This window comes from Ursus arctos, unplaced genomic scaffold (genome assembly GCF_023065955.2).
Source record: "Ursus arctos isolate Adak ecotype North America unplaced genomic scaffold, UrsArc2.0 scaffold_2, whole genome shotgun sequence".
NCBI lineage: Eukaryota > Metazoa > Chordata > Mammalia > Carnivora > Ursidae > Ursus > Ursus arctos.
Genome location: NW_026622874.1, coordinates 40,663,079 through 40,680,801, shown reverse-complemented (window position 1 = coordinate 40,680,801; position 17,723 = coordinate 40,663,079). Strand labels below are relative to the sequence as shown.

The window sequence follows — 17,723 nt, the reverse complement described above, 5'->3', positions numbered from 1 at the left end:
GGCACTCTCCTAATTGCTTTACACATATGAACTCACTCGATGCCCACCACCACAACCCCCTGTTACCGATGAGAAAGTGAAGGCACAGAGAGATGAACCAGGTCATGCAAATGATAAAGGCCAGAGCTAGGACTGGAACCTAAGGAGTGCAGAATTTCTGCCTCTACAACTAACCATTACACCGTGCTGCCTCGGGGGGGGGATATGCTGTCAATACGTTCATGGATAGTCTGGGGACAGGGAGAACTTTGTGTGGTCAGGCACCCAAAAACCATAACGCAAAAAAATACAGAAATTACGAAGAATGTAGGGGCGCCTGGGTGGCGCGGTCAGTTGAGTGCCTGACTCTTGGTTTCAGCCCACTGATCTCAGGGTTGTGAGATAGAGCCCCGTGTTGGGCTCTGCCCTCACCAGGGAGTCTGCTTCTCTTTCTCCCTCTGCCCCCCCCCAAAATAAATAAATCTTAAAAAAAAAAATTATAAATAATGTATATGCAGCCAAAGACACCAAAACCAAGATTTAAGACAAATCACAAATTTGGAGAGAATAATTGCGATATATAACTGATAAACTGTTCGTATTTCTAATACATGAAGAAATCAAGCAATAAGAAAAAAAATCTAAAAGCAAATGGGCTAATACATTTTTGAAAGAGATGTGCATCCTCATCAATAGGGAAATGCATATGCAAAACAAAGATATTTCATCTATCAAATACTAGAAAATACTAAAATATTCAAAACTGGGGGGGATGAGCACTTCCCTACACTGTTGGGAAGGGGGTTAGCTGCAGAAGGGCAATCTGGCAGTACTTATTATAAAAATTTTAAATGTGGGGATGCCTGGGTGGCTCAGTGGGTTAAGCATCTGCCTTCAGCTCAGGTCATGATCCCAGGGTCCTGGGATCAAGTTCCGCATCAGGCTCTCTGCTGAGCAGGGAGCTTCTCCCTCTCCCCCTCCCCCCATGCTTGTGCTCTCTCTCTCTCCCATGTTCTCTATCTCTCAAATAAATAAAATCTTAAAAAATTAAAAACAAAATTTTTAATGTATATATCCTTTGCTCCAGAAATGATTTCTATGCAGTCCTTACCTACAGAAATATTTCACCTACAGAAATATTTTCACAGGTAGGCAGAATTATGTAAGTACAAGGGTATTTACTGCATCATTATTTGTAATACTAGAAAATTGGACGCAATGTTCATGTCTGGCAACAGATGAGGATTAAACTGTGCTCACCCAATGGAATACTATACAGCCATTAAAAGGAACAACACAGATCTCTATGTACTGACAAGGATGTTTATAGTAGGTCATTGACTGAAAAATAATTTATATAAGAATATATTTCTTATGATCCCCTTTTTGGGTAATAATCCCTTCCATCCTCATAACCCCAAATTCTCTAGAGATCTAGTCCCTCTCTCTCTCTGTATATGGCTAGAAAAAGGTTTGAAAGGATACATATGAAACTGATAACAGTGGTTTTCCTGCGGAGAGAACTCCCAACTTCAGTATATTGCATTTCTGTTATTCTTTTGTTCACCAGCTATGAACATCTATTTTTCTTGCAATTTAAGAAGATGAATGGAATGGTTAATTCAAGAGAAAGGAAATAGGTATTGGAAAGATAATACAGGCCCACAGAATCAGTGGGTAGGAACCACGGTAGACTTGCAGGCAGCTGCCAAGGGCTTCACGACGGCTGTGAAGAGCCACCTTCATTCCCTCATGAAATGACAGCCAGGGAGAATTTTCTCACTTGGCCCAGCACAGGTCCCAGGCCCATCTCTTAGCTGTATTGGCTCGCAGCTGGAAGGCTCCGTCCCCTCCAGATTCCATGGTGGGAAGTGGGCACCTAGACCTGTCTGCCCGTCAAAACCTCATTCAGCGGAGAACATGTAATTCCTGAAAGGTAATCAAAGAACCTTTAGAGAAGGGACCCACGTTCAGGACAGGCTCAGATGACATATGTGCACTACAGTTTACCTCTTGGGCTGTTCAGTATCTGCCCCCACCCTTCTGGCACTAGTGGGAGGCAAGGTGGTGAAAGTAGGTGTACAGATGGGCGCCCAAGCATGGAGGGGCCATGCTGGGTCTCTGGGAAGGACATTAAAGAGAAGACCCCCTTAGCTTCTCTTTCCTTTCTTCTCCCCTCCTTGGTGTCTCCGCAGGGGTCCCAAGGAGGTCAGTCCTACAGATATTCAAGCATCTAAGAATATGCTGCATGTCAGCCTTCCTATGCGGAGAAGGCAGGAGTTGAAAGCTAGAAGGACGGGCCAACGCCAGGCTCAGTGTGAAACCACGGGCTCTGAGATTAAGGAAACTGCCCGGGTTCCCAGGGTTCCAAGCTGGGAACGTGCAAAAACAATGGTTAGTCTGAGACCTCTTACTGAGCAGGATTTGCTTACAATTTCTAAAAACTATTGCTTCCTATTTGATACCTGCTACAAATCTACACATAACATCCTTGTAAATTATGAACCACGATAATTTTAAACCCATGTGAGCTTGCCATACAACCTATGGATCCGAACATTCACACAGTGTGGAAGCCCCATGTGCTCTTCCAGATGCCAGCCCTGTGTCTCTCTCCCGCCCTAAGGTTACCATTGTGCTTGTCATTCTCTTGCTTAAAAAACAAAAAGCTTTTCCAAATATGCATGTGTTTTAAGCGACATATAGTTTGGGTTTGCATGTTCTTGAGCTTTAAAAATGGTATTACCGGGGCACCTGGGTGGCTCAGTCGGTTAAGCATCTGCTTTCGGCTCAGGTCATGATCCCGGGGTCCTGGGCATCGGGCTCCCTGCTCAGTGGGGAGTCTGCTTCTCCCTCTCCCACTGCCCCCACCCCGCCCCTGCTCTCTTTCAAATAAATATTTTTTTTAAATGGTATTACCTGTCTTTCATTTTCTATAATTTTTTCTCTTCACTTACTATGTCTGACTTTTATCCAAGCTAATCGGCTGCCACTGCAGTTTGTTCTCACCATGAGAGATTATTCTAATGTGTGAATGTACTGTGATGTGGCCTCTTTCTCTGAGAACCAACTTTGGTTTGCTCATTTCTCTCACTGCACCTCTGCTTCCCAGCCTACTAATTCCTTCTCTTGTCTTATTTATCGTCTTGGTTCTCCCTTTAAGGGAGAGTACATAGTCCATGGTTTTCCCCCATCTTTTTTTAAGTTTTTATTTTTATTTATTTATTTGACAAAGAGACAGAGAGAAATCACAAGCGGAGGGAGGGGCAGAGGGAGAGGTAGAAGCAGGCTCCCCACTGGGAGGGAGCCCTACGACAAAGAGGGAATTGATCCCAGGACCCCAGGACCATGACCTGAGCTGAAGGCAGACGCTTAACTGACTGAGCCACCCAGGCGCCCCTACAGCGATCTTCTTAAATTGGATGCTTACAGCTTTCTTCCTTCCTCGTACACACAGTGACATTTCAGATTTCCCTTGAATTACCACTGTTGCTGCATCCTGTAAGTTTCACTATGAAAGATGTTTGTTATGGTTCAGTTTCAGTGTCTTCTATGTGCCGTTACTATTTCTTCTCTGCTCTGAGTTTTACATGGGTATGTTTTTAAATTTCCAAGTGTGAGGAAGAATTTCTTTGTGTTTTTGTTAATGATTTATAACAATGACGTTGGGGACAGAGAACGCGGTCTGTATGATGCCAGTTTTTAAAAAAATTTGTTGGAACTTGCTCTGCGGGTTAGCTCGTGGTAAATTTTTATAAGTGTTTTATGTGTTCTTGAAAGTAATGGGTATTTTCATTACTTTTTTGTGATTCACCGATGCAAGTCCAGTGTCCTCTTTGAGACTGGAAAGGGCATGAGGGCAAACGCTATTGTTTTGCTCAGCGTGTGGTTTTGCTCAGCGTGTGGCACACAGCAGTGACCACGTGCTCTCTTTGTCCCTCCACACCCACTCTTTCCCCTCTCTACTCAGCTCCCTGGCCTCTGTGGACCCCATCTTTTGCTCTGCGCTTCCAGTGGGGTTCCGCTGCACTTGTCGGAGTTTGGAGGGCGGCGGGAGAAAGGCTGAGGAATTTTTCACCCTACTTCACCTTCAGCAATGGTTGCTTTCCCCCTGAAAGGTATACCTCCTGTCTGATGGCTCTCCTGCAACTACAGCTCGTTTTTGTTTTTTTTTAAGATTTTTTTTTTTTTTTTTAAGGAATCTCTACCCTCAGAGTGGGGCTTGAACTTACGACCTGGAGATCAAGAGCAGGGCGCCCCCCCCTCCCGCCCCACTGAGCCGGCCCAGGGCCCCGAGGAGCCGGAGCTCGAACCGCTCCTCCCTTTTTTTTTTTTTTAAAGATTTTATTAATTTATTTAACAGACAGCCAGCGAGAGAGGGAACACAAGCAGGGGGAGTGGAGAGGAAGAAGCAGGCTCATAGTGGAGGAGCCTGATGTGGGGCTCGATCCCATAACGCCGAGATCACGCCCTGAGCTGAAGGCAGATGCTTAACGACCGCGCCCCCCAGGCGCCCCGAACCGCTCCTCCCTTTACCCATCATGCCTCGAAGCTTCCCACTGCGAGGTGTCTTGGCTGCTTTGCCGGTTGCCCATCGCCCTGCCTCCATCACTTTGACAGCCCCTTCCCTCAGCTTTCCTCAGTTCCCCATTTCGAGTACGCCCTCTCTTTCCTGACGGGGACCGAGGTTGACACCTAGCATGACGAAGGTGTGTTGAGCAAACTGTGTGGAAACATCACACACAGAGTCGCACAGAGCTCAAGAGGGCGCTTGGTGTTTGGGGAGCTGAGAGTCTGGTGAGGCCGAAGGTTGGCGGGCAAGGCGGCACTGGACAGAAGCAAGACCGGAAAGACTGGCAGGGCCCCGAGGGTGAAGGACCCTGCAGGCCATGCGTCATGTTCCCAGAGCTCGAGCTCCCGAGACACTGACACCGAGACAGAGACTTAGGGGGCAAGAAGTAGTGGGGAGCCCTCCCAGCCTCTTTGGCTCAGCAGCTGAGAGAAGTGACGGAAGCGAAATGAGCCAGGGAGCATCTGAAGGGCAGGAAGCAGCCCAGCAGGCCTCAGGTAGCCCCGGAGAGCTGCAGGCCGCAGACCACACTTCACAGCTGTCCCACCTCGAGCCTGCAGGCCGGAAATCCAAGGTCTCGGCTGTTTTAAAGGTCGCACGGTACTCGAAAGGGGTCACAGCCCATGTCTTTGGCCCCAAGGCTGGAACCAGAGGCAGATCGTAGCGCCTGCATTCTTTGGCCCCAGACTTAGACTTTCTCCCCGTCCAGCTTCTAGTGCCCTCACCAACTGTGGACATATTTCATCGTTTGGCCTCGTGAAGACTTAGTAAAGTAGAATGAGAAGCCGCGATGAATGTCCCTGCTATTACCTTTTTCTCTCCGGCGACACGTGATCCCTGGGCAGCAGCTCAGGAGGCTTTCAGAGACAGAAGTAGAGTTGGGCAGACCCCTTAAAGCGTCCCATTTAGGGGTGTCTGGGTGGTTCAGTCGGTTAAGTGTCCAACTCTTGGTTTTGGCTCAGGTCATGATTCTGTGGACTGTGGGATTGAGCCCCACATCGGGCTCTGTGCTCAGCATGGAGTCTGCTTGAAAGATTCTCTCCCTCTGTCCTGTCCCCCCTCACTCGCACTCTCTCTCTCCAATAAATAAACCAATCTTAAAAAAAAATAAAGCATCCCATCTAGGCTCCTCTTTTATAGCAGAGGACATGGAGATCCAGAGAGCAAAGGATGTCACGGTGCTAACTGGAGGGTAGGACAACGCTAACACCCATGTCTCCTGATCCCCAGGCCGGTTTTCCTTTCTTAATTATGGCTCCCACTGGTCCTCTGAGTTGAAGAGCAGTCTGGCCAATGGGTTTCTTCATCTCTCGTCCAGCCATGGGGTCTGGCAGTCTCATGTCCAGCAGCCCTATCTAATTTCAGGCACTAAGGAGGAGACTGTGGCCCTGAGATGCAAGAATAGCTTTGGAAGAAGAGCTTGCTGAACCAGAAACAGAGGTGAGGGTTGAAGGTCAGGGCAGGTGAGCAGGGAGGCGGCCTGAGGATGCTGCCAAGCGCTCACAGGTTGTGGAGCTGACGGGGGTCACCGGCTGGCCTGGCGTTTCTTGGAGGGGTAACTGCTCCATCCCCAGACCCAGAGGAGGAGGACCTTTGGCTGGACAACACCACAGGCTGGATCCAGAAGAGCCATTACAGCAGGAAAAGAAGGGTCTGGCAGAGCAGAGAATGAGGGTTCTGGGCAGCTTGAGAAGGTTCCCATTTGTCTTTGGTGGGTCTGTTGAGCTGGGGGAGGTAAGAGATTAAATTTTAGAAGGTAAGCCCTGGCCCAAGGAGGTGGAAGATTTAAAGATTTTATTTATTTATTTGACAGAGAGAGAGCACGAGCAGGGGGAGCGGCAGGCAGAGGGAGAAGCAGACTCCCCAGGACCCTGAGATCGTGACCTGAGCTGAAGGCAGATGCTTAACTGACTGAGCCACCCTGGCACCCCACTATTGAGCTCTTGAGGCTGGTGACTAGTGAACTGAGTAAAGCAGACAGCCCTCCCCAGCGTGGCTGAATATTACCTAATCCACTGAGGGCAGAGGAGGGCTGAATTTACTCTCTCTGTTCAGGCTGGGACATCCATTTCTCCTGCCCTTGGACTGGAACTCCTGGTTCTCAGGCCCTTAGCCTTGGACCAGGACCTACACTATCAGTCCCACCTGGTTCTCAGGGCTTTGGACTCAGACTGAATTACACCACCAGTTTTCCTGGTTCTCTGGTTTGCAGAAGGCATATCATGGGACTTTTCTTAGCCTTCATAATCATGTGAGCCAATTCCTAGAATAAATCTCTCATAAACACACACACACACACACACACACACACACACACACACACATTCCATTTCTCTGGAGAACCCTAATATAGCAGTACTTAGAGGGAAATTCATAGCACTGAACGCATATATTATTTTTATTTATTTATTGAGAGAGAAAGGAGGAAGGGAGGGAGGGAGAGGGAGAATCTTAAGCAGACTCCAAGCCCAGTACAGAGTCTGATGTGGGGCTTGATCCCACGACCCTGAGATCATGACCTGAGCCAAAATCAAGCATCAGATGCTTCCCAGACACCCCTGAATGCATATGTTAGAAAAGAAAAAAGCTCTAAAACCAATCATTTAAGTTCCCACCTTAAAAAAAAACCAACTAGAAAAAGAAGAGCAGATCTGTCTCTGAGCACTGAAATAAAGTTCTCAGACACCAATCTGAGCGGCCGTGCAGGGCTGCCTCTGCAAGGGACAGCAGCAGCAGCTGAATCCTGCACAGAGCTTTCATTTTATTTTTTATCAGAAAAGCAAGGACAGATGCCTCCAAGCGTGGGACAGGGGTACAAAGGGATGGGAAATATCTTGCAGCAGGCTTGCGTTCTCCCCTACGCGTAGGCACACAGTGAGTCAGTCATGGGATAAGGGAGGAGCGGGAGGTTTGGGCTAGCAATCGCCAGGTGCGCAAAGGGGAGACTGAGGGTTACATTCTTTCAGAGCTCCTAACTTATGCCCTGCCCCTGGGGATCGTGGGATCCTGCTCCTACAGGGCCATTGCATTCAACGGCCTAAGAACAGGACTGCTGCTGACGTTTCAGCTGCTTCCACAGTCCCCCCTTAGGGCTTATAATATGTGTCCTAAGCCTAACTCCACAAGATTAAATCCAAAGTAAGCAGAAGAAAAGAAATAATAACATTGAAAACAGGAAATCAACAAAACCAAAAGCTGGTTCTTTGAAAAGATATTTTCTTTGAAAATATCACTAAAGTTGATAAGCCTCCAGCTAAGCTAACTAGGAAGAGAGAAGGGGGCAGAGGCAGAGGGAGAAGCAGGCTCCCCACTGAGCCGAATGCAGTTCGCAGTTTCATTCCAGGACCCTGGGATCATGACATCAGCCAAAGGCAGAAGCTCAACCAACTGAGCCACCCTGGAGCCCCTAATATCATTCTTAATAATGAGCAACTAGAAGCTTTTCTATTAAGGATGTCCGCTAATCCGCTATCATCACTCCTTTTCAACATTGTACTGGAAGTCCTAAGCAATGCAGTAAGGGAAGAGTAGCAAGTAAAAAGCATACTTATTGGGAAGGAAGAAATAAAGCTGTCTTTGTTTGCAAATGACCTGATTGCCTATGTACAGAATCTGAAAGAATTGCCAAAAGCTTCCCGGAACTAATGAGTGATTATAGCAAGGTGACAGAAAACAAGGTGAATATCAAAAGTCAATTGCTTTCCTACATATCAGCAAGAAAGAAGTAGGATTTGAAATTAAAAAAACAATACGATTTACATTTGCACCCCCAGAATGAAACACTTTGGTATGAATCTTACAGAATACGAACAAGATCTACGTGCGGAACTCCGCACAACTCCAACGAAAGAAATCAAAGGAGAACTAAATAAATGGATATTCCATACCGATGGACCGGAAGACTCCGTGTCATCAGGATCAGTTCTTCCCAACTTGCTTTATAGTTTCAATGCAGTCCCAGTCAAAATCCCAGTAAATTATTCTGTGGATAGCAACAAATTGACTCTAATGTTTATATGGAGAGGCAAAAGACCCAGAATAGGCAACGCAATATGGAAGGAAAAGAACAAAGTCAGAGGACTGACACTACGTGACTTACTATAAAGCTACACTAATCAAGACAGTGCGGTATTGGTGAAAGGACAGCTAGACCCACAGAAATAGTCACCTGATCTTTGACAAAGGAGCAAAGGCAACACAGTGGAGAAAGATGATCTTTTCAACAAATACTACTGCAGTAACTGGACATGCACCTGTAAAAAAAACGGAACCTAGAGGCACCTGGCTGGCTCAGTCAGTAGAGCATGCAACTCTTGATCTCAGGGTTGTGAGTTCAAGCCCCACATTGGGCATAGAACTTACTTAAATGAAAATGAATCTAGACACAGACCTTATACCTTTCACAAAAGTTAACCAAGATGGATCACAAAACTAAATGTAGGGCGCCTGGGTGGCGCAGTCGGTTAGGCAGCTGACTCTTGACTTAGGCTCAGGGCATGATCTCAGGGTCGTGGGATCGAGCCCCACGTTGGGCTCTGTGCTCGGCACAGAGCCTGCTTGTGCCTCTCCCTGCCCCTTCCCCCACTCTTTCTCTCTCTCAAATAAGTAAATAGATAGGGAGCCTGGGTGGCTCAGTCAGTTAAGTGGCTGCCTGCGGCTCAGGTCATGATCCCAGGGTCCTGGGATCAAGTCCCACATAGGGCTCCTTGCTCAGCGGGGAGCCTGCTTCTCCCTCTCCCCCTGACCCTCCCCCCACTCATGCTCTCACACGCACTCTCTCTCTCTCAAATGACTACAAGATCTTTTTATAAAAAGTAAATAAATAAACTAAATGTAAAATGCAAAACTACAAAGTTCTTAGAAGCCAGAATAGGAAAAATGCAGACGACCTTGCACGGGGACTTTCAGATACAACACTAGGCGGCATCTATGAAAGAAAGAACTGAGAAACTGGACTTCATCAAAATTAGAATGCTGTGTTCTGTGAAAGACACTGTTAAGAGAATGAAAACACAAGTCACAGACTGAGAGGAAATGTTTGCATAAGACACAGCCGGTAAAGGACAGTTATCCAAAATACACAAAGAATGCTTCATACTCAAAACAAATAGAAAATGACCTGATTGAAAAATGGGCATAAGATCTAAACAGATACCTCACCAAAGAAGATACACAGATGGCAAAAAGCATTTGACAAGATGCCCCACATCATATGTCGCCAGCAAAATGCAAATTAAAACAGGAGATACCACTACACACCTATTGGAATGGCCAAAATCCAGAAAACTGACACCACCTCATGTTGATGAGGATGTAGCAACAGGAACTTTCCACTGTTGCTGGGAATGCAAACTGGTCCAGCCACTTTGGAAGAGAGTTTGGCGGTTTCTTAGAAAACTAGACATATTCTTACCACACAAGCCAGTGATCATACTTCTTGGCATTTATCCAAAGGAAGTGAAAAGTGTGTCCACACAAAAACCTGCACATGGATGTTTTTGGCAGCTTGATTACTAATTGCCAAACTTAGAAGCAACCAAGATATCCTTCAGCAGATGAATGGACAAATAAACATTGTCTGGTACAGCCAGACAATGGAATATTATTTGATGCTAAAAAGCAATGAGCTGTTAAGCCATGGAAAGACATTAAGGAAACTTAAATGCATACTGCTAAGTAAAAGAAGCCAATCTGAAGAGGCTATGTATTGTAAGAGTCCAATTATGCGACGTTCTGGAAAAGGCAAACGAACAAATAAACAGAAACTATGGAGATCACGAAAGGATCACTGGATGCCAGGGGTTTCGGGTAGGGCAGGATAAGTTGGCAGAGGCCAGAAGGATTTTTAGGGCAGTGAAATTACACTGTATGACACTATAATGGTGGATATATGTCATATATTTGTCAAAACCCATAGAATATACAATAGCAAGAGTGAATGCTAACGTAAGCTAAGGACTCTGGGTGACGATGATGTGTCATTCATTGTATGTTCATCAAATGTAACAAGAGTACCACTCTGGTGGGGGACGTTGGTAATGGGGGGGGCTAGGCATGTGTGGGGGCAGGTGGTGTATGGGAAATCCCTGTATCTTCTGCTCAATATTGCTGTCAATCTAAAACTGCTCTAAAAAAATAAAGTGTATTCAAAAAAAATAAAGACATTCACTTTTGACTTAAAAAAAGCTATTTAAACTAGGAATAAAAAAAGAATTGCTAACTTTTCAACTCATTTTATGATGCTAATGTGGTATCAATAGCAAAACCTGATAAGGACACTAAGAAAACTGTATAGACCGATCTCAAGACCCTGAGATCATGACCTGAGCCAAAATCAAGAGTTGAACGCTTAACTGACTGCTGACTGAGCCACCCAGGCGCCCCTGTATTTCTTGATATATTCTGGACATGAGCCCTTTTGAGGTTCTCTGGATGTATACGCCTCTAGAAGAGAACCTCCCAGTTTCTGGGAGCACCACACCAGAAGTCTCCACATCCCCTCGCAGATGAACACATTCCGGCCTGGGTTGAGGTAGCTTCAGATTCTATTTACAAATCACTGAGGGTGGGGGACATTGGAGAATAAACTCTTCTTCCTTCCCTCTATACAGACTTATTGCCACACAGAACAGTTGTTCTCTTTCCTTGGAGTGCCCATAGCTTGAAGTCGGACTTGTACAACAAGTTCTGTAGGTTTTCTTAAAAAAAGAAAAAAAGGTAAGGGGCGGCTGGGTGGCTCAGTCATTAAGCGTCTGACTCTTGATTTCCGCTCAGATCATGATCTCTCAGGGTTATGTGATCAAGTCCTGCATTAAGCACTGTGTTGGGCTCCACACTCAGTGGGGAGTTGGCTTGGGATTCTCCCTCTCCCCACCCCCATGCTCTCTCTAAAATAAATAAAATCTTTAAAGAAAAGAAAAAACGTAAAAATAGGAGGTATAGAAGGAAAAATAGGCAAATGGGGAAAAAAACTACACTGAAAACCACATCAGTGGTTTTATCTGATGTTTTTTAAAGGGCTTGAATTTGAACTTCATCAAGTATATTAGCATCCGGTCCAGTCAAGTTGATTGAAATGATTACACTGGATTGGAGACTCAGAATTGAGAAGAAACCAATGTGCTGTTTTCATATAATGTTTCTTTGTTGCTTTTTCCTTTACGCAATGTTTGTTTTTGAAAAGGAGCAACTGTGGGTTTAATTTAAAGCAACTTTTAATGGTTGTTTTGGTTTTAGAAATGGTTTTGCAAATCTTCTCCTTTTGAAATGATACTGCCTTCCGTATTCCCACCCAGCAGAAATGGGGTTTGAGCATTCTGCCTTGTTGGGGAGTGGAATGAGTTAGGACTTTTGTAATTAACAAAACACGTTTTGGAATAGCACAAGCAAAAAAGGTTCTCTTTTATAAAGGTCCAAGGATATTTAACAGAACGAGAGGATGTTAACGCAGCATGTTCTTGGGATCAAACTGGATGCAGAAAGTATTATCTTTGATTTGCTTCTGAACCTCTGCTTTATTGTTCAATCTGAAGCCAGCTACCATGGTTTCCATCTGTTAGACGCCAGTAGCCCTCTCATTCATATCTGAATACATCTAAATACATCTCATTCATTCATATCTGAATACATCTAAATACACCTCATTCTCGTCAACAGATGTGCCAGACTGTGGGGGCCACTCGGTCCACACTCCAAATTCTCGGAAAGGAATCTAATTGGGTTCAGCTTGGGTCAGGGGCTTATCCACAGAGCCATCAACTGTGGCCTGGGGGGATAGGGTGTACCACGTGAATGCGGCTTCTCTTTCTGCTAAATCATGGTTGACAAGTGGAGGTGGACTGAACTAGCTACCTGATTTGTGGGGCCCTGTGCAAAATGAGAATACAGGGCTCCCTTGTTCAAAGATTATTAAGGATTTCAAGATTGCAACAGCAGAACATTAAATCAAGGGTGGGGCCCTTCTAAGTGTAGGGCCTTGGATGACTACACAGGTCCTGGACCAAGAGGCTGCTCCATGCTTTGGACCTGGAGGAAGAGCCTCCAGAATGAATTTCTAGACCCCATATGTCGAAACTTAGAACGAGTGATTTTTGTTTTGGGACATAATTTAGACTGAGTGTTATGTTTTCCACCTTGTTTCCCCCCATTTCCTTATCTCCTTCTCAGGTTCAGTAACTTTATGTGGAATTGCTTGGGTGTGAATAAGTTGGGTTTTTAAGTCTCTGCCTCTTCCTTTCTATTATGAGGCAATGATCTTCTGGAAGGTTGTATAAAGTGTGCATTTGACTTGGGTCAGTCATCCTCGTAAGAGTTGATGGAGAAGGAGTTAATGTCCTTTTTTAAAAAAAAAAAAACCTTTTACCAAAAAAACAAAACAAAACAACCACTTTTTACCTTGAATTATTAGACTTACAGAAAAGTTTCAAAAGTGGTCTTGAGAGTTTTCATATGTCCCTCCCACATCTTCCCCTAATGTTACCATCTTATATAACTTTAGTACAATTGTCAGAATCAAAAAAGATTAATGTTGGTACAATACTGCTAACTAAAGACGCTTCTTGATTTTTACCAGTTTTGTTCATGTCTTTTTCTTATTCTAGGCTCCTGACCGGATCCCACACAGCATGTGGTTATTTCCTTAGTCTCACGCAGTCTGTAAAAGCTCCTTTGACTTTGTCTTTCATGACTTTGACTTTTTTGAAGAGGACTGATCAGTTATTTTGTCAAATGTCCTGCAATTTGGGTTTGTCTGACATTTTTCTCACGATGAGGCTGAATATTACGGGTAACATTGTGTCCTCAGTGCATTGGATCAGGTTCCTGATGTTGCTTTGTCTTGTTGCTGGTGATGTTGACCTTTATCACCTGATCAGGGGATCACGTGGCTTCTGCTAGATTTCGCACTGTACAAGTACTATCTTTCCCTTTGTAGTTAACAGATATCTTGCAGGAGATAGTCTGAGACTATGCAAATTCTGCTTCTCTTCAAACTTCGGCCCACTCATTTTTGCACTCATCCATGGTGCTTGTGTTCTTTTTTTTTTTTTTTTTTTGTCTCTAGGCTTGTGGTATCCAACAGAAGGCTCATGTTAGTTCTTCCCATCCTTTTTAGTGTAGCTATGGTTTTGACTTACAGTGGGTTCATTTTTTAGTATTTTTTTATTCCATTTGGGCTCTCCCCACGTCCCAGTTGGTTTTAGTTATTTCTTTATTTTGGGGGTATGGGAAACACTACCATTGTTCTAAGAGTCAGAGTTACACAAACATATACTCTGGGTATCACTATCTCCTCACTCCTGCTACCCCATTCTCATTTACCCCCCTTTTCCATCTTTTTCCCACCTATCCCCTACAGGAGACCAATCTCCTTAATGTCTGATTTATCTTTCCTGTACTGCGTTTCTTTTGCACAAATGGACAAATGCGGCATATTTTCTTATATTCCCTTCTTTCTTAGGGCGGCATTTGTGCTTTGCAATTTTCACTTAGAAATATGTCTTGGCAACCACTTTACATCAATTTACAGAGTTCTTCCTCATTTTCTTAACAGCTGCCGAATATGCCATTGTGTATTGTGCCACAAATGTACAAACACTTCGATTGCTTCCAAAATATTGCAGTTACAAATAATACTGCAACGACTAACCTTATGTGTATGCTTCTTCCCCATTGTTGGAGTGTACTTTAAGTGAATGTCCTAGATACATACGTACATCCATCTATTTCTTTCCTTCCAATCATCGCTAGAACTGAGAGCTGTGTTGATATTACTGTCTCTTTCATGCTTTCTTTCTCAGCTCTGCCTTCGAAGTCTGCAATCTCTGACAGTAAGCACAGATAGTGGTCATGAGTACATGAGTACATTTTCTCAGAAAGTCCTCACTCCCTGACAAAGCCAATAACTTGGGTGGCACCCCCAGTCTTGTGTTATAGAAATGGTTCTCAACCTTGTCTGAACATGAGAATCACTAAGGCTCTTTTAAATACATCAATGCCTAGAAATGCTCTAGGTAGATTCTGCAATTAATGCAGAATCTCTGGGTGTGGGACTCAGGCACCTGTGTTATTCTAAGGTGCCCAGAAATCGCGATGTGCAGCTCAGGCTCAGAACCACTGGGTTAAATCCTTGAAATGTGACAAAATCTCTCGGCCCTTACCATATTCCCTGTGATTTGAACCAGCTGCCAGAGTGTATCCTGGCTGACCTGAGAGGTGTTCCACTCAGAGAATTCCTGATTTTCCCTGGAGGAGAGGAAAGTACCAGCTGGCTTAATTTAGGGAGATCTGTAAAAGTCTTTAATGAGACGGAATTTCAACCTAGCCAAGAAATACGTTTTTTCTCATAGAGAGTCTGAATGACAGCGACAAGTTGCTTCAGGCCAAGAAGGAAGAATGTTAAATTTCCTTTCCTCCCCTTCAACACACAAACTGGGGTACCTTCCTTTGTAGTTGGCAGTATTAATACGCTCCAACTAACACTTGCAAAGCAGAGCCCACTATACTGTTTTTCATCAAATCAAAGATACCATGACTTACAAGACACACAGTTATCTTATGTAGCACTAAGAAAGAAAAAAGCCCACTGCTAAATAATTATGAGATACAATTAAATAGATTTTTAAATGTGGGGACATGTGCATATTAGAAATGATGACGTATAGATTAGCCTAAACCTCTTCTTTGAACTCCAAGTCAGGATGGCAACTTGAATATCTCACAGGTTCTTTAAACCTAACATGTCCAGTGGGGAACCAGGATGGCTCAGTCGGTTAAGCGTGTGCCTTTGGCTCAGGTCATGATCTCAGGATCCTGGGATGAAACCCCACATCATCGTGCTCCCTGCTTAGGGGGGAGCCTGCTTCTCCCTCTCCCTCTGCCCCTCCCTCTGCTTGCGCATGCTCTCAAGTAAATAAATAAATAAAATCTTAAAAAAAAAAAGGAGCACACCTCTTTAAAAAACAAAAACAAAACCTAACATGTCCCAGTCTGGATTCTCCATCTACCTTGCCAAAGCTGTTCCTTTCCCTGTATTCTCTGCCCTGTCAAATGGAATCCCCCATCAAACTAGAAACATGGAAGTTGAGCCAGTCTCCTGATGTTCTTTGCTTTCCATATACAAAAGATCTTTCCCATTCTATCAGTTCTGTCCCCTACTCCTCTCTTGAATGCACTGCCTTCCTCTTTTCCTCTGTTGTGGCTTTGGGTCAGGTTGTCCTCATCTCTCCACAGGATTACTGCAGTGATCTCCTACCTGCTTGCTACTCCTTCAATCAATCCTACTTCACACCGTCCTTGTTTTCTTTCTTAAACATCGATCCGATCACATTATTCCTCGCTTAAATATCGCACAAGAGAAATACTGCATCCGCAAAACAGGCAAAGTTCATGAACAGGCCACCTTACAGAAGAGAAAAATACACATTGATACACGTGAAAAGTTGCTCATGCTCACCATAAATGTAACAATGACATTTCCCCACCTAGCCAACTGGCAGAGTTTGAGAGAACTGATAACGAATGAGCACAAGAACGTGCAGAAGTACTCCTATTTACTGCTCTCGGTAGGACAATATTTTGGATGGCGTTTCTCCACGTTCTGGATATGTGAACGAACGCAAACCGCCTCCTGTCTCTGAGCCTCAATTACTGAATTTGGTCAAATGGGGCCCGTAAGGGCCTCAAGGAAGTGAAATAATTCTGGGTCAAGTGATTTGTAAATAATAATAGCTAACATTTTACAGGGCGCTTGCTGTTCTAAGCGCTTCGTATGTGTTAGCTCAACCAACCACAATAATCCTGTAGGTACTCTCATCATCACCCTCATTTTTACGTACAAGAAAACATTGCCCAAGGGGCGGGGTTAGTAAGGGGTGGAGCTGGGATTACGGGCATTCAATCTACACCGGGGGATCGAGCTCGAGTCCTGTTTTTCCGGAAAGTCTACGCCATTCTCTTCCTTTTTAAGATAGTTAACAGAACCCATAGTCGAAACTTGTTTATGTAGCATTTGCTCTCCGTTAGCAACCACCAACTGGCCTTTTCTAACTGGTTTGTGTATCCATCACAGTCCCGTCTGATGGAGCTCCGGGGAACTCAACCCACCTCTCATTCCCATTCGTTTGCGGCGTCCTGCTCAATGCTGGGTACACAGTAAAGCCTTAGAGGCCTAACAAATGCTATCGTACATTTCCGTGGGACCAAAGGCATAGCCTTATAAATATTAAGTAATTTTCACGAGACTGAAACATACTGAGCAAGAAGCCTACATACTGATGAGTACGCGCCCTGGGGAGTGAAAGCTCCGCTCCACGCCCGAGCACTGAGGGCCGACCCTTCCCGCTTTCCTACGTCCCTCGGACTTTGCCCGGAACCTTTCCCGCGGCATCGGAAGCAGCCGGCCGGGACATCGCGGTTGAACACACAACACTGCAAGGACTAGTAGTCTAGCTATATGCCTGAAAATTCTAGCTCACTTACACGATTCGGGAGAAAACGTCCTCAAATTCTTGCACTTTTTAAAGTACTAAGTGACGATAACATTTTTGTCCCTTAGTCGATAGCGTCCTCAAATGATTCCGAGAGAATTTATTCTTCTTTTTGATTAGGCATATATATGGGCAGCCCATTTGAAACGAACAAGGAAGGCGGGGGAAGAAAGCGGAAGCCGCGGGGTCTTCTAAACCAGAAAGTCTCCGGAGCTTGCGCTAAGCTATTTGCGGCGCCCCCCCCCCCCCTTACACGCAGGTCTCAGAAACAAGCGGGGGGAAGAGGCGTCGTTCCTGGAGCTGAGACCAGGCGGCCGCAGTCCTCAGGGATGAACCTCGAGTTGCTGGGTGAGGAGGGCTATGGTTGCGTCTTAGAAAACCCTTTGGTCCTGGAAAGGAGGGAACCCGGGCGGGAGGGACTCAGGCTGCAACCTTAGGGGCATAGTTCTGCTGTGGATCATTGGGCACTCCTGTTATGGAGCAGCAGCGGGAGGAGGAAGCCCAGCTTCTGCCTAAGCAGAATGCATTGCTTTTCCCGAGGCTACTTTCAGATCAGTGGTGGAGTGGTAGGGACAGTTTGTGACTTCGATTTGATTACAAGGATCGAAGGTGCTGAAGTAGCCCAGAGCAGGCAGGACCAGAGGTTTGGGAGAGGAAAGAAACTGAGGATGTGAGGCTTGAGGTGAAGC

The 17,723-nt window shown here is 45.1% G+C and overlaps 1 protein-coding gene and 1 long non-coding RNA gene across 4 annotated transcripts in view; one reads left to right on the top strand and one right to left on the bottom strand.

The window, feature by feature from the left end:
* Nucleotides 1-4,302: 4,302 nt before the first annotated feature.
* LOC113242493 (uncharacterized) lies at nucleotides 4,303-16,977 on the bottom strand. Its single transcript, XR_003311934.4, has 3 exons — nucleotides 16,652-16,977; nucleotides 15,801-15,947; nucleotides 4,303-6,274 (listed from the first exon to the last, which is right to left on the bottom strand). It is a non-coding gene; the product is annotated as an uncharacterized LOC113242493 (long non-coding RNA).
* Nucleotides 16,978-17,214: 237 nt separating this feature from the next.
* The window catches only part of RBBP5 (RB binding protein 5, histone lysine methyltransferase complex subunit), a 35,550-nt gene continuing 35,041 nt past the window's right edge, over nucleotides 17,215-17,723 (top strand). For 2 of the 3 annotated variants that reach the window (XM_026480528.4, XM_026480526.4), the window contains exon 1: nucleotides 17,215-17,382. In XM_026480528.4, the coding sequence (XP_026336313.1) occupies nucleotides 17,364-17,382 (19 nt within the window). In that variant the 5' untranslated portion in view covers nucleotides 17,215-17,363. The remainder of the gene's footprint in view (nucleotides 17,383-17,723) is intronic. The other variant, XM_044377679.3, reaches the window with a different exon arrangement.